General features: G+C 39.1%; 1 protein-coding gene across 19 annotated transcripts in view; it reads right to left on the reverse strand.

The window, feature by feature from the left end:
- The window catches only part of ptprk (protein tyrosine phosphatase receptor type K), a 166,487-nt gene that overhangs the window by 42,130 nt on the left and 107,462 nt on the right, over positions 1-16,895 (reverse strand). For all 19 annotated transcript variants that reach the window (XM_051876486.1, XM_051876485.1, XM_051876484.1 and 16 more), the window contains one exon: positions 1,431-1,733. In XM_051876486.1, the coding sequence (XP_051732446.1) occupies positions 1,431-1,733 (303 nt within the window). The remainder of the gene's footprint in view (positions 1-1,430; positions 1,734-16,895) is intronic.

Consider the following 16,895-nt stretch of genomic DNA (forward strand, 5'->3'; position numbering starts at 1 on the left):
TTAGCGTTCACACTGTTATTTTTAACACCGAACCTAAAGATACAAAACAAAAAATATACTTTTTTTTATGGCATATATTTTGCAACAGAACTCGCCAAACATTCAAAACAATGTTGTGCTCATTGCATGTGCGAACATATGATGGTATCCTGACCATCTGAGAACTCGTGAAGAGGTCATAAAATATGTAAAGGAGTCAAAACAGCGGCTGAAATCCATCCGTCACACACAAATGAAGATCTGCTGCGAGGAGACGCGGTTCTGACGCTTGTACCGAACTGTGATGGGCAACATTGCTCCCATGGGGTCTCATCTTGTGACATCACATCCTGTTTTTGGGTAATTTTGATGTCTTTGGTCTGTGTTGCGTTCATATTTCAGTCAAACCGCGCCAGAGTTCATTTGGAAGCGGACCGAGACCATCTTTCCGCTCGTTTGGTGCACAAAAGGGTTCGGATGGCAGTTTGTTTAATCGAAACAAACCTGCTAAGAGTGAAGTGATACTGTCGCACCTGCCAGCTGGAAGGCCATTGATAGCCACCAGAGGGCACTCTTTCCATTTCCTTTACCACTTCATGAACTACATTTCCCATAACCCATTGGCTGGACTCATCATGTTCTGATTATTGCCACCTGTTTGTCATTATCCTGTTTATGTTTGCCTATTTATACCCTGTGTGCTCAATCACTCGCTGCGAAGTCTTGTTTGTGTTGCAACTGCAATTCAGAGCGTTCTTTCCTGATTCCTGGTTTCATGGTTTTGATCTTTTGCCTGTTCTTTGGATTACCTTGTTTGCCTGTGTTTCTTGGACCTTGTTTTATGTTTGGATTGTTTGCCCGTGTTTTTGACCCTGTGCCTGTTTATGGATTACGACTGTGGATTAACCCTAAATAAAAGCTGCGTTTGGATCTTCAACATGTGTTTCAGAGCAGTTTCGTACCAGACCCTAAGAGAACAGATATTACCAATATCCTACGAAATTAAAAGGCATTGAATGTATTATGAATAAAATAGTTCAAAATAAAATATTTAAATATTATTGAATAAAAACAATAAAAGTACATATGATTATAATAATTCAACAAATAAATGTAGTTTTATTTTTTTATATGTGCAGAAGGGCCCGTTATAGTAAGAGCTTTGTCCCTACAGCCATATGGCTTTAAATAAATAATCCTCTTAAAGTATAGAGACATTGCTGTGCTCTTGTTTTTGTTGTGATCTCCGGTGTCTATTATTGCATAATCTTGTATGAGTCTGCATGTCCTATGTGTTTGTGTTAAATATGCGCCCACTGTGGAAAATAATTCCCTCTTCAAGGACAAACATATCTATCTATCTTTTTATGTCTTTATGTTTAATAGGTTGTTTAATATCTCTGGCTTTCTATATGTAAGGATGTGAATCGCTGCATTTGCAGTTGTCCTACCGTCCTCCTCCGTCTGGATGACGGTCTCGTCGCTCTCCTTGCGTCCCTCTGGGTTGGTGAGGATCATTTTCAGGCTGACGTTGGTGTTGGGAGGCAGGTTGCCCACCACGTGTCGGGGGGCTTTGGGGTCCATCTCCAGGCAGTCGGCTTTGCTCTGGTTGGGGGTTTTGTGGTAATGGTAGCAGATGGTGACGTTGAAGGTGTGGCAGCGGGTGATGTTGTAGCCCAGCGACTCCCAGTCCACGGCGATGAAGCGCGCCTGCGTCTCGGCGATCTTCAGACTCTTGGGCGTCCGCATGGGTTCTGAGAGAGAAGATGAGAGACCGGTTACTATTCACACTCATACTCTGAAACATTGCTCATTCTTAAAATGTAATTCATAAGATGTCACTGTCCTGCAGGCAAAATAAAAGTGTGATAACATGACACAGATCCATTCATTTTGATTTTTTTCCAAGATTGCATGCCATATCACCTCATCGTTTTTTACTATGACTTTTATCTTCTTTTTTCTTTTTGTTTTAGGAGATCTGAATGCTAGTTGTTGAGACATGATATCCCAGTGATCGGTGAATATTCGTGCCACCCAACTCATTAAAGTTAGCATGACAAAGATAGATTATATCATTCAGTGTCAACAATTCAACAATTTGAACATGGAGATGCTTTGAGATCCTCATATCTACAGGACTGAACTATATAAGGCCTTAAAAATTAAGATTTCAAAAGGAATGTTTATTAAGAATGAGAATCTAGAAGGATATTAGGATGTCTTGAATACTTTTAGAGTTACAGGCATGAAAACTTTGGAAAAGGAGTATTTCTGGCACTCAGACAGGAATGTTCTATGCAATTGAGCTGATAGAAAAACACAAGATACATTTCTAGTTTAAACATTATTTGTTCTTTTGATATTTCTCTTTAAAAAATAAAAGTATCAGCTGCATGCAAAGTGACCCACATTTGGTTTTTGACCACCGAAAATACAATTAACCAATTTACTCTTGTAGCCACATTAAGATCTCCATATCTCTGGGATTGAACCATCGAGGGTCTTTAAAATGAAGATACCAAAAGGAAAGTTTGTTCAGAACCAGAATCTAAAAGGATATCAAGATATCTTTAATACTTCTTGAGTTACAGGCATGCAAACTTGAGGCAAAGAAGTGTTTTTTGCCATTTTTGAACTGTAGCTGTTGGCATATAATGAAACAAAGATTGCTAAAGTCAACAGATTTTACTAATAGACCTACCAATCTCTGTGTAAAAATAAAATAATGATGCTGCCATCTTTATAAAGTCATTTTACACACCTGTAAATTGGCTCCAAATCCCAGGTGAAAATGGTCATTTTGACCCCCCATTACAAAACAGTGGATTACTCAGTAAATATACATCTGTGATATTTAATATTTTGGCTTTCATCACTATTTATGTTTGTCTTTCTACATAACAAATATTAACAAAATTAAAAATCTGAGCCGGGGAAGTTTTTGAAATTTGGTTGATTTGACACAGAATGACCCAAATGCATGTTATTGATTCTATTGTGAATGATTCATTTGTGGACTGCTCATGTTTAATGAAACTGTCATAACTGGATCTTCTGGTGAAACGTCAGTTTTCTCAGGATTCTTCAATCATTTAGTCTGATTAAGCCACGCCCCTTTCTTACAATTGGCTGCAAGCTCACACTCAGATCCGCCTCCATCCAATCAACAACTGATGGACTGAACCAAATCCCGCCCTACATTTGTTCCATAATCTATGGAACAAAAGACTCTACTTCTGTTTCAGAGCAATTTTAAAAATTTAACTTACATGCTGGAAATTCAACAGCACAGGATTCATAGAAATGCCTGGTTCAGTTTTAATTTATGCTTGAACAGCCACATGACCACACTGACAAACAACCAGAATAAACGCCGCAAACTCACACAGCATTTGATTTTATATTTCTCTTTCTGACGAAGGTTGAGCTGAAAGGAGAGGCTGATCTGGTATGAGCGGCGCGAGGCAGACGGGAAGTGTTGTGAAAGCAAATGAGGCACCTGTGGACCAGATAAAGGCTCCTTCATACACACACAGATGCAGACGTTCTAAATTAGCCAATACATCAGTGAGAGAGAGGGTTCATATAACGCCACCCCATAATGCTTCAGTCCAGCACTCCTAGATGGTTTGTAATTACTGTAACAGAGTCATTTATCTGTGCCACACAGTTCATCAGTGTCATACACACACTGCATCACGCAATAGCGTGCAACACACGTGCAGCGGTGAACAGACACAAAACGATGAACCGCAGAGGGTTTGTCGTATGTAAGCAGATCGTTATATGTCCAGTACGCTTTGACCCTAACATTACCCTTCGACATTAACCTTTACTCTAACAGTAATCTTTGCTTACAGTCATAAATCAGCGAGCCTCTTAATAAGGTCTAGCCTCTGCTCAAAACGGCTCTATTCCAAGCCTTAAATGACCTTTGACCTCAGGGTCAGGCAGAACTGAGCTGAGGTGTGTGGGTCAGTGACCAGATGATCGGATCCTCTGAGCTGTAGATACACATGGAAACACACACATCCACGCAGAAGGTTTTTCTGACGCAGTGAGAAACGCTTCAGGCGCTTCACATGTATGAAACACTAACCCACGTGTGTTATTATATTATTCAGACAGCTGGCTCTAAACAAGAGGAAACTGACCGGAGACATTTTCGCCTACATGTTTTTATCCTAATAATGACTGGGGACAAATCTGATGAGAAATGACGACAAAAGAAAGAAAACAAGTCGATGAAAATCAAACTGATTTCTCAAGCGCTTTTCTCATCATTTCAAAGCAGCTTCACAGAAAGTCATGCGGTTGTATGTCGATAATGCCTTACTGCTTCAACATGCAGCGCTATTAGGAGCTTTTTACTGGTTTTTCCCCCATTGAGATCTATAACATGCCTGAATTTTCAATTCATGCCAGCGTTAAGAGATACAAATATTAGATGCTTCTGTTTTTAGAGAAAAGTATTTTGGATCATCACATGACTACTCACCAGAATAAATAAACAAAATAACATGAAATACTGATATGAGTGTACATTTGATTTATTTCTTAAAAAAATACATATTAAGGTACGTATACAATTATATTATTATATTTATAAAACTATATCAAATTATATATTATCATGAGTGATTAATCAGATGTAACTGGCACTGCCATGTTGAAAATCAATTACATTATAGAGTTTACTAGTAATTATACCAACTCAATCTCATGGCAATTCATAACTATTTAATGTTTTGGCGAATTGGTGGCTAATTCATATGAATTCATACAATCTCATTTATGGGTCATTGACGAATGAGGTTTTTAAAAGTGTAAAAAAAAAAAAATCATAATGGAGATATCATTAATTTTGAAGTTTTATTAAGTGTTAACAATGAGATTATGTGGTTTTTATAATCAATTAACACTGATTTTGTCATTTTTTACAAGATGGACAAAATTTTCACCAAAAAATCATTCAGTTTAACGAAAATTGTGGTTTTACCGAGTGACACTTTTGGTTATACCGAATGACGATATTTTCAAACAATGCTAACAGGCTGATATCTAGCTAGCAAAAGGACATTTTATATTTAGTACAAGTTTTTAAAATATTACAACATTTTCCATGTTTTATAGCAGTTGTACCGAATGACCTGATGTTTCGGGACATGCGTATGATCAAGTGAAAACATGAATTTTTCAAATAGTTAAGAAAGAGTTAGTTACTTTGCTTCACGACCATGTGGTCCTTTGCAGGTGTCTGAATGATGTCACATCCTGTCACATGATATTGATCACATGACTTGATCCAAAATGGTCCCTTTATATCGGTTACTCCGAATGACATCAATGAAATTCATTTTTCTGGAGATTCTTTCTCATAACAAAGCAACGACTTCTACACATAATTTTAACACCATTTTGCACTATGTTGATATATGATGTTATAAAATCATGCCAGAATAAAAATATACACATTTATTACATTTTAAGATATTTTAATCACAAATGAAATGGCTGTATTGACCTTTGGACTGAATGACCTTTTGACACTTCAAAATCTTTAAAATACCTTTATATGTAGAAAAATATAATTAAAACCTTTTGGATTCAATAAAGAGATCTAGTTGTACTACCTTACATACTTTGGATGTCATATCTTTGTTTTTTATTATTATTAAGGCTTTTGGACAAAATATTGAGCCGTCACGTCATTGACCCTTGTATGTTTCCGTTCGATCTGCTGACGCCCCAGTGACGGGTGTGTTTAGGGGTGGAGCATCATGCTTACTTTTTTTTTTCTAAAAAACGTACATTTTTGTATAATTCACATCGTACAAATTCATATGAAAACACCACCTCATAAAATAGTTACATTTTGCTGTGAAATTGGGTTGAATTATACACAACGTTTGCTCACAGAACGCCGTCACTGACCAATCACAGTCAACCGTTCCTGAAAGTCACGTAAACATGAACAACAATGTAAGCAGGACATCAACTGAGCGCCGGTGTCAGGTGAGGGGACATGATGCAAGAAAACAAAACTCTGGAGAAGAACAGAGGCAGAAGTGTGACGTGTGTGAACTGAAGCCACACTGAGGGCAGAAGACTAAACCACACACACACACACACACACACACACACAGCTCAGGAGGCTCTTTCCATGTAGTCTAATTAAAACGCGGCGCTCTGAATACAGATGAGGAGCTTGTTAACACAGAACAGTGATTGGCTGTTTGCTCAGAGCTTATTAATAACAAAGCCTTTCCCATCATCCCGTTGGGTGACAGTTTCTCTCTCTGACTCATGATTGTCATGAATCTTCAGGAAAGCAAAGGAAAACAAGTATTTTGGCCTGATATTAGACAGTTTCTGTTCTGCTTGTCAGACCAGCATCATTAGGCAGATTTAGTGTCAATGTCCAATAGCTGTTTCTGCATTTAAACAGCAAACAAATGTTTTACAGTTTCAACTTCCTTTCATTTGATACTCTCATTTAAAGCACGAGACGCTGCCAAACGCAGCACATGGTCAAAATCATCTGTCTGAATGTGCTGACTGGACCATAGATACATGATTGACAGCCCATCAAGCCAATCAAATCACTGCACTGATAAGCCTAGATGTTTTGTCCATAAAACAGTCTGTGACACACAACCCTCTCTTTCGGTAAATTCCCACCATTATGGTGAAAATGTGTTGTTATGGTACATGTAATTCAGATACTAGGTATCCAGAGAGGCTAGTGAATGAAGCTGATGAATTTAGAAAAGCGATTAATCTCAGAGGGTTTTACAGTCCAACAGCTACTGTTACTCACACGCTAAAGCATCTGCAAATACATTTTCTTTAGTTTTGGTGTGTGACTGTAAGGAAGAGACAGGCAGCCGGACAGAAAAGTCTCCCCGAGGCTTTAATTTGGAGCTCTGCCACCGGTGACCCTGCAGGATGACAAAACATTTGTCAGGACTTACTTACGGCCGGCCCTCATTGCCAGCGCGGCGGGAGAACGACCCTGAGGTCAGACGCAATAGAGGAAGCGGTCGACGGCAGGCACCTGCTGACCCCTCGCTCTCTCTCAACAACACACGTCTGATAACAGTCATATTCAAACCCTCGTTCTCTCATTCTCTTCCAGAAACAGCTGATGAAAACAGAATCAGAGAGAGAGGAGGAGCAACACTGAGAAAGCCAAACGCAATAAAGCTAAAGACGTGTCTCTAGGGCCAGTTCGACTCAAAACACGTCATCATGTCAGTGTCAGTCATGACAGGCTGATGTATCCGATCATTCAACGATGAGACTTATAACACAGAGACTGCAATCACACACATGCACATTTGGCTCATTAAAACACACTCATTATTCTCCAATCTTCTGCTAATTCTGATGGTTTTCCTCGCGGCTGCTCTGCTGCTCTTTTTTGATGATTAAATGCATGTATCCGCAGCTGTGATTGTATTAGACGAGCCTCTCTAAAGAAAGACAAACACTCTCACATCGATCGGCCGCTCCTCAAGCGCCAATTCTGATGTTTATTCTGTTAAATGAGATTTTTCATCAGGATTACAGCCGCACACTGTACATACAGAATCATAATAAAGCAATAAACCACCAGAGGCCGTTTTGTGACCAAAATCTGATTTCAGTCGCTTTATTTCGTGGATTGTTATAAATTCAACCGCATAATGTTCTAGATATAAAAGCAATCATGTGGTAATGTCTATTTATGATTAAATCACATTCATTATTTTCACTTTTATATGGAACATGATGGACACAAACTAAAAGATCAGATTTTTCACATTTTATCATATGTTTACATACAATTCTTCTGCCATTTAATGTACTTCAGTAGCTCATTTTAACGGTTCATAGCGACTTGACACATTGAAATTTTTATGTTTTATTTCAGCTATTTTCAAACTACAATTTCAGCATGTCAATTACTAATTGTCCCATTGTTCCCTGCACATACACACAACACCTGATCAGTGATCCGCGACACATTCACACACTAAAAACCGGAGGAGCAGAATCCGTCTTCTGACTCTCAATGGTCATCGTATGATTGTGGATCTCTTAAACAGGAGGGGGCGGGACAGAGCGACTGTCGCCGTGCCGATAAGGAGATGTCACTCACTGTCGAGTAAAACCCAAGAGAGAGGAAATTTATATGCATCAAATTCACACCATGAGCCGTGATCAATTCAGCCCGGCTGAAAAAACCCTGAATTTAAGTGGCGAGCTGAAGGCTGATAGATCCCTGACATCCTCCATCAGTTTAAATGTCAAGCAAGCAATAAAACGTAGTGGTGAACAGCAATGAATTGCTCTGATTTGGTACGGCCCATCAAACTCAGAACCACACACACACACACACACACACACACACACACACACACACACACACACACACACACACACACAGATAACATTTTTCCTGCCAACAATTACCAGCCTCCCTCTTCCTGTCTCTCTGAGCCGGATCAATACAAGTGGAGAGCTGCATTAAGTTGCTAGATTAAAGCATTACTCCTCTGTAATAAAGCTTTATTGATCAGCCACTCCATGATCAAATGCGAGCACACTTCTCTCGGCCACGTCCGCACCGCACACGACCCGAGTCGCTCGCTCGCTCTCAAAAACACCCTTCCTTACAGAACACTCCAACAACAGTCCAGCTGAGAGAAAAAATTCGTGATTTTTCACAGGAGTTTTACCAACAGCAAATGAAGACAGATGCAAAAAAACTTTTAAATTAGCTTTTTTTTTTATCAGGCTCCTATGATTAGGTCCAGTAATTTCACAGACATTAGTCAGTTATTGAAGCCTTATTTTCAGAAATGTCACTTTAGTCAATGCATTGGTATTTACCAAAGAGGAAAGACTTGTTATAAAAGATTTCTATTTTGAATAAATGCTGTTCTTTTTAACTTTTTATTCATCAATGAATCCTAAAAAAAGTATCACAGGTTATTTAAAAAATAACCTGTGATTGTAAATAAACCATTGATAATAAATCAGCATATTAGAATGATTTCTGAAGGATCATGTGACTCTGAAGACTGGAGTAATGATGCCGAGTAGGAAAATTGGCACACTTGTAGTAATGGTAATGAATAGTAATATGACAAACTTTGGGGTTTCTAGGACCAACTCTATAAAAAACTCACAATTGAAACGGTTATAACTTTTCAACCCTTTGATATAAAAACTTAGTACATCTGATTCCTTTCATCATGCGGATCACATTCAACATCTTACATTAAGTCTACGCCCATGACAGTAGTGGCCATTTTGAAAAGTACAGTATTTTGTTTTTGTTTTGCTACTCCCTCCTAATTCTTACAAATTAGTAATACATTGATAATTATTCAATGACATATTCAAATATTCTAATATTCAAGACAATTCTCTAATATTTTATCTTCTCAAATATAAAAAAATATATAGTTAAATAAAGTATAAAGAATAGTGCTGAATGTTTTTCTAATCACATTTAATTCAGACTGCAAACTCACACCGTTTTGCTGTAGATTCAGCAGCGACACACTGCAAGTGTACCAGATATCTCTCTCTACCTAGTGTACACTTCTAAAACTCCTACCTACTACCAACAAGCCCAACATAGAGTGACATTTTAAGACAGCAAAGCCATTGATTTCATTAGCAAGCATTATTGTTTCCCACGAGGCTGTGCTTTGTGTCATTGTGTCTGTGGTTATAAAGCGGTGGCATCTCCAGCCTCCGTCCAGCAGCACAGATCAATGGTAATCTCATTCACAATGACTTCTCAATGGCACAGCTACCTGATGAATAGACTCATCGATTTGCTGTTGTTCTGCCACTTCACGCAGGTGAATACACATCGCCTCTTTTTGAATGAGTCTGTATGGGAGGAAAATGATTCCCATCTCGGAGTGGAACGTCGCTTTGATGTGCTGCTTTAATCTGAGGTGTGGCGAAAATAAAAAAATCCGCCTTTTTGTAGTTTTACAATTTCCGAAGAAAGTGTGAGAGGTGTTTGCTGACACAAACCTCACTGGCATTACGACAGGTCAGTGGCATAAAGATCTGCTCTATTTACGGTCTTTGTCCACAGTAAAAACAAATCCAAAACAAAAGCAGATAAGCCGTGTTTGATCCTACAGTCATTTAGCATTCAGCTCTCCTCTGGCTGTCAAGCGACACAGTGATACTTCACTTCCTTCAGACGCATCTGAAGATGGCTTTAAAACCGCCAAACACGTCCTCTGACTACTTGAGAATAAACGAGCAGCGATGAGTGAGAGCCTGTGTGTGTATAAATGAGAGGTTTACAGGGGCGACACTTGATCACGAAGGCAATTTATCCTCAAGTCCACATAATGGAGCAATGGAAGAGAAAGAGACCAGAGTAATAGGAGGCATTTCATTTAATTGCTATAAATTGGAGGGTCAGGGAATGTGAATGTAATTTTGAAGGGCTGTTTATCGGCGGATCTTAGCGGTGAATGTACGAGCAGATACTGAAAAGCTCTCCCACTGGAGAGGGAAGATGGACGGCTTCTCTCAAACAGAGGCATTCAAAACGACCTCATCCACTGGCCTATTTGATCCCACCTTATTGGTTTCATCGACAGGTTTCCACCAGCACATTTGGCCAACACAAAGACTGTCTGCCCACATACTTCCCATAATCCCATTACTCAGGGATCCGCACATGTCCGGCACAGTGTAATCATGGGTAAAGATCCAATACGGGTTAGCTTTAATTATGCTTTTACACCACAAGTGAGACTCCCTGTGGGCAGGAGGGAAACAGAAAACGGCAGAGAGAGAGGTCTGTAATGGGCCGCGCTTCATAAATTTCAAGACAATCAATGCAGCAGTCTGCTAATGGCGCGTACATTAGCTAAGAAACAAACACACACGCAGCAGATGCACACCTATCTGACAGTCTGCGCTTCTTAAAATATGACACCATCAGCCTTTTATTATCATCCCAGATTCGGCTTCTAAACAGCAGTTGTTTATAGTACATCCACAGACACGCTCGTGTTTGGACTGTAAACTCTGACCAGCATGAGTCAGACGCTAAATATCGCTCTATTTCACCAGTTTAATGCTGTTTAAAACAAAATTTTGCTTCCTTCCAAACATTATAAGTGTGGGCTAACAAAGAGAAATGTGTGCTGTAGGGCTAGGCCCCAGCTAACAAATTTTTGTTCTAAGAACATTTTTCTAAACATCCTGTTTTGGTTACGGAAACATTAAAACGTCCAGTTTTCTTAACGTAAGAAGAACGTTTTTTAAAGGTTAGTATGATGTTCCTGAAACATTCTCTCAAATGTTTGAACTCCTGTTAACAAGCAGAATCATAGAAGGAAAGAGAAACAACAAGAACAGAAACTACAACTGATTTCCAGCCACAGCATTAGATGAAATCAGCTTAAGATAAAAGAAGACATTAAATCTCTCAAGATCTCAGCAGAGGATGATTAAACAACTCCAGCATTACATCTTCACTTATTACAAACTTTATTTCTGTCATATGTCTACAGAAGTGCTTATCTAGAAGTAACAGAGGTTTAAATGCAGATGTTTGGTTGAAAATATCACCATTGTGGTGATCAGTGTTTGATTTAGTTGGGCTCCTGACCCTTGACTTTTGCAGGTGTTTTCAGAAAATGATTCTGCATTTATAAAGAGATTGATGAAAAGGCAAATCAACATGTCTGTTGGCAGTCAAATGACTGCATTAAAATGGTTTAAACAACTGTTTTTTTTCTGCACTTTCATGGCTGACTTAAATTATGGAGTTGAAGCATTGATGAAAAAGTAATAAACAAATTCAGCTGTTGACACAACCTTGTGTAGTAGATGAGACTCATTAACACTCATACAAACCTCAACAATAGTGACAATCAAAACATTCATATTTAAATAGTAAAATAATTCAGCTGCATAATTTATTTGTGCCACAATGCATGCTGGGAGCCATGAAGGAGTTTTGTATGCTGGCATGAAGCATGTCACCATTGTTGAGTTTCATATGCTGATTGTTGATGTCTGTGATTGTATAAAAAGCACTGTAGTTAATAACTTCCTGCTCATGTTTTAATTTTTCAGAAAGCCTGATTTTCACAATAGTATCACATGGTCAGAAGCACAAAAGTTAAATGAATGAACACCATTAATTAAGTCAACATCATCTGATGTTGTTCTTTATCAGATTCTTCTGACACAGTAGATGTGTTTCTGTTGTGCTCTACAGTGCTCTTCTGCTGTAGTGTGTCAGTAGAAAATATCAGTTTACATTTCCAAACATTCCTTTTGCCATTAATTGTAATAATCCAGTGAGATTTTTGTATGCACAAGGATCTGACAGCAGCCGGTATGATCTGATCTCACCATCATCAAATCCATCTGGGATTACACGAAGAAACAGAAAAAAACTGTGACTAAATCCAGAAGAACTGCGGCAACGTCTCCAAGATGCTTGAAGAAACTGTATATCCAAATGAATCGATATCAAATTGTGAATTTTGGGTTAACAGATTTACAGCCAGGGTGTTTTGAGCCAATTTGAGCAGGGTTAGCTACTGATGTTTTCAAGATTACCAGGTCATAGATTTTGTATAAAAGTATCTTCCAGGGACAAACCGGTCCATTTTAACCAGCCAAACCCTGAGCCCTCGATGGAGCCGTGGCTTACGGCAATTCTGAAAGTTTGAATTGTGAACTTCCAACTTGGTAAAGTGCATGAGAGCGATACTTGATGTAGATCCCACTGCCTCTCTCTCCCCCTCATTTCCAGTCCTCTCAATGGAGGTGGCAAAATGGACAAAAATCTTGTTTTCACATGCAAGTATAAAGAAGAATCATCATCTCAAACCTCAAGCCTGCGTCGCTCACAAACACACGAGGAACCTGATAACCTTTTAACATCACAGACGTTCTACTTAAATCACTCTCCACAACGAGCTTAAAGCAGCTTTTATCATCAGCCTTGACACTGACACCTTATCAAAGAAAAACTCGCTTTCCTCCTGTAGAGATTCTGCATTTGGCAGAAACAAAGTCACACATACACCAGCACTCCTCCTTCAGCTCTGGTCGATGACGGCTGAATCGGCGTGTAAACTCCTGTAAAGAGCAGCCGTGTCCAAGAGAGACTGACTCGAGGGATGAATGCATAACGAACCCTCGACATCTGCTAATTACTGGAGTCCAATCAACCCGTCAGCTCTTCTCACGGAGCAGAACCACAACCATTCTGCCTGCGGTTGACCCGGAGCAAACCTCAATCGCACCTCCATCTAATCTCAACGCTTTCCCCACGTCATTAATGAGATAAATAAAAGAACCAATAGAGGACTCTGCTGAAACTCAGATGATCCCCTGAGAAGAAGACCCCATTAATCTCACATCAGAAGAGATCTCAACAACTGAGCTCAGAAAAACTGATCTGGACTGCTATCTACATATTTTAATTTTCAGCTTGTTTCTCAGAAGACTTGGACTAGAACAAGTCAAATGGACCTTTTATGTTTTTATCGTTTTTGCAGCTTTATGGAAAAGAGCGGCACAGACATTCTGCTGAACATCTTTGAAATGACAAAGGATGACAAAATTTGAATTTTCTGGTCAATTATTCCTCGAGACCTTTTGAAGTACGGAAGAGGAACATTGGAGCAACAACATTTTCACTTTAGGAGAGAAAGAGACCAGAGAGACTCACACCGCCACAGTTTAAAACCCTAATAAAATCCCACTTCCTCCTGAATACGGTTTCTCTCCGAGCGTCTCTGCGGCTTCCCTCCATCTGTCTGTCTCTCGTCTGCAGGACTATTAGAGTGTGAAGAGCTGGATTAGTTTAAGCTTTTTCCATCATCATATGTTTTCTACTGTCAGGCCTCAAATCTCCCTCCCGCTACGAAGCACAGAGGGCCCTTATGTGTTACTAGGCAACTAGGGACAGACCATAATCTTTGTTTTCACAAATAAACAAGGGGAAGAGTGAGATTATGGGTGGTGGGAGGTTTGTGAGCAGTCCTTCATCTCGCTTGTGCCACCTGTCTCTCTCTCTCACACACACACACACACACACACACACACACACACACACACACACACACACACACACCTATACACTTATACATTCAACATCAAGACTGGGTTCAAATGTATCAGAACGTTCGAAGGAAAGTGTGCATCGTGTGTCCTGACAGCCCAGATAATTCAAAATGAAATCAGAATCGACAGTCTCTTGTGTTTTTGCACTCGATATAGTGGTACAAGTTATTAAAAAAAAAGAAAAAAAAAAAGTATTTTTCATCAAATTGAACAACTTTCAACAACTCTTCAGGCCGCGTGGGCAGAAGTTAAATGAGTTGCGGATACAAGCGCCAGAAGAAGATGCCAGAATGACCAGCATGTACTTCTTTTTACAGAAACATTTAACTGTAAGTTGGCAAATATTATACATTGTTGTTATTCTGAGTGTGTTATAATGTCATAAAGACTGTTATATTGTCAGTAGTATATGTATGTTCATATGAATGATATTAATTTGATATTTATGCCCTTGATTTGCTTTAGTTTAACCACTGATTTGATTTCAGTTTTGTTGATGCTCAAACAAACAGATCACAGAGTCAGCAGACAAATGACCGTCTTCCAGCTCTTTTTTAAATACACAAGTATCTAAACATCCATTAATATCCACACTTCAGCTTTAAACTAAATGTTATAAATGAGTGTTAAACCTGTTGTCAGACGGATCACAGCGGCCCGGTTTGTTTCAGTTCACTCAATGATGCTGATTTAATCATTACAAGCACACAATCCAAAGACGCTCTAAATATTCAATCCAGTGCTTCTGTTGAGAGGAAGAGAAGGAGATTCAAAAGATCTAGCGTTCTTTCAAGGCGTGAGAGTGCATCTCACACACACACACACACACACACACACACACACACACACACACACACAGGCCTCAGTGCATCCCACACTTGATTATGTTTCACCTTTTATCCTCCTCTGACAAGCGCTAATAAATCACTTCTTCAGTGGCAGCGGACATGAGAGAGCGAGGGAGGGAGAAAAGATAATCATAAAAAAACGAGCGTGTCGCCTTCCACTGTCTCTCCCCGAGGGAGCGGAGAGAAAGAAAAGAGAAAAGAAAAAAGAAAAAACTAATTCACACTATTCCCATGGGGAAAATGAAACAGTGAGCGTGTCACAGCACCATCATATCAATTACCCATAAAGCAACGGGGCAATCTCGCAGCCCCCCCCTTAACGATCAACACATCAACATTTTCAATTAAGCGACTGATGTCGCACCTTCCATCGCTCTCTCTCTCTGAACATGTGCATAGCCTGCATAGCTTTTAGCTTCTGAGATGGGTGCGATTGAAAGCACTATTACCCCCCCCAACACACACACACACACACACACACACACACACACACACACACACACAGACACACAATCTCTCCAGAGAGCTCTATTACTATCAGAGAGAAACGAAGCACGGGGCAACAGATGGAGATATTGTTCAGACAGAGAATGATAAATTCATTACATAATGTATTGCCCATCTCTGCGCTGTCTCGTCTGAACACTGTTTGCATATTGCATGATTAATTTTCAGCAGCACTTTGAATGGAATCACCAGAAACTGTGTGTTTGTGTGTTCGAGAGCGTCGGAGAGCAAAAGCACTTCTGTTTTCGCTGTGCCGTTATCGTTACGTTTCAGACCGCATTACCATATAAACTCAACAGCTCCGCTCCACAACCTCACGAGACGCTGACGCTGGAGCCAGCAGTGCCAATGCAGCCAAATAAACACACACCGCTCAAAAGTGTTTTAATGTTTTCTTCTGCTCACCAAGGCTGCATTTATTTGATCAAAAAAACAGAAATATTTTGAAATATTATTTCAGCTGTTTTCTATGTAAACATGCTGAAAAATGTAATTTATTCCTGTGATCAAAGCTGAATTTTCAGCATCTTCAGTGTCACATGATCCTTCAGAAATCATTATTCTGGTAGCACAAGTGTAAATTTCAGAAATGTCAGAAACAAAGAGAAAAAATAGAAAATTAAGTACGTTTTTCAGCAGCATTACAGCGGTTTTTAAAAATTTGTATACTCTAAAAAATGCTGGGATAAAAACACTCAAGTTGGGTTGAAAATGGACAAAACCGCTCAACTATTGTTTAAAAATTACTGTATTTCTTGCTTAAAATGAACCCAAAGTATGTTGGAAATTAACATTTATTAAAATGTTTAATAAATGAACATTTATTAATATGTTTAATGAAGAATAATTAAACAAACATTTAATAAATGTTCACCTTTTGATTATTATTGTTGCCTCTAGTAATTATGTGTCTGATTTTTAATTTCCAACCTATTTTGGGTTCATTTTAAGCCAGACATTTTAAACAATAGCTGAGTTAAATAAAACTGACCAGCAGGTTGGATAGTTCAAACAGATAGTTCAAATAATCCTTGTGCAGATGCCTGAGAAACGTCTTGCAGTGCTATACAACATAATAGTATAATATTTATTACAAAAATATTTTGGGGTGGGCTTTTGAATTGAGAAAATAATCTGATAATAATATATTTTAAATGATTCTTGAATAGTTTGATCATTGCGCAGAGATAATAACTTCAGTGGAGCTACAGTAGCTAGTTTGTATTAGTATGTTGTAGTGTTTCTTCACAGTAAGACTCGTATGGTGCGGTGTATCCGCTCTGAGGTGTGGGTCTGAGTATAATGAGCAGTGTTAACGGCCGGAAGCTCTTGTTCATGCGCTAGTGCTCTCGTGGAGATCCGTGAGCAGCGCTGGAAGATGATGGGAGGACATTAACTACACTCCTACACAAACACACACGCACACGTTAGCTGCTA

Source organism: Ctenopharyngodon idella, chromosome 20, assembly GCF_019924925.1.
Source record: "Ctenopharyngodon idella isolate HZGC_01 chromosome 20, HZGC01, whole genome shotgun sequence".
Classification (NCBI taxonomy): Eukaryota; Metazoa; Chordata; class Actinopteri; order Cypriniformes; family Xenocyprididae; genus Ctenopharyngodon; species Ctenopharyngodon idella.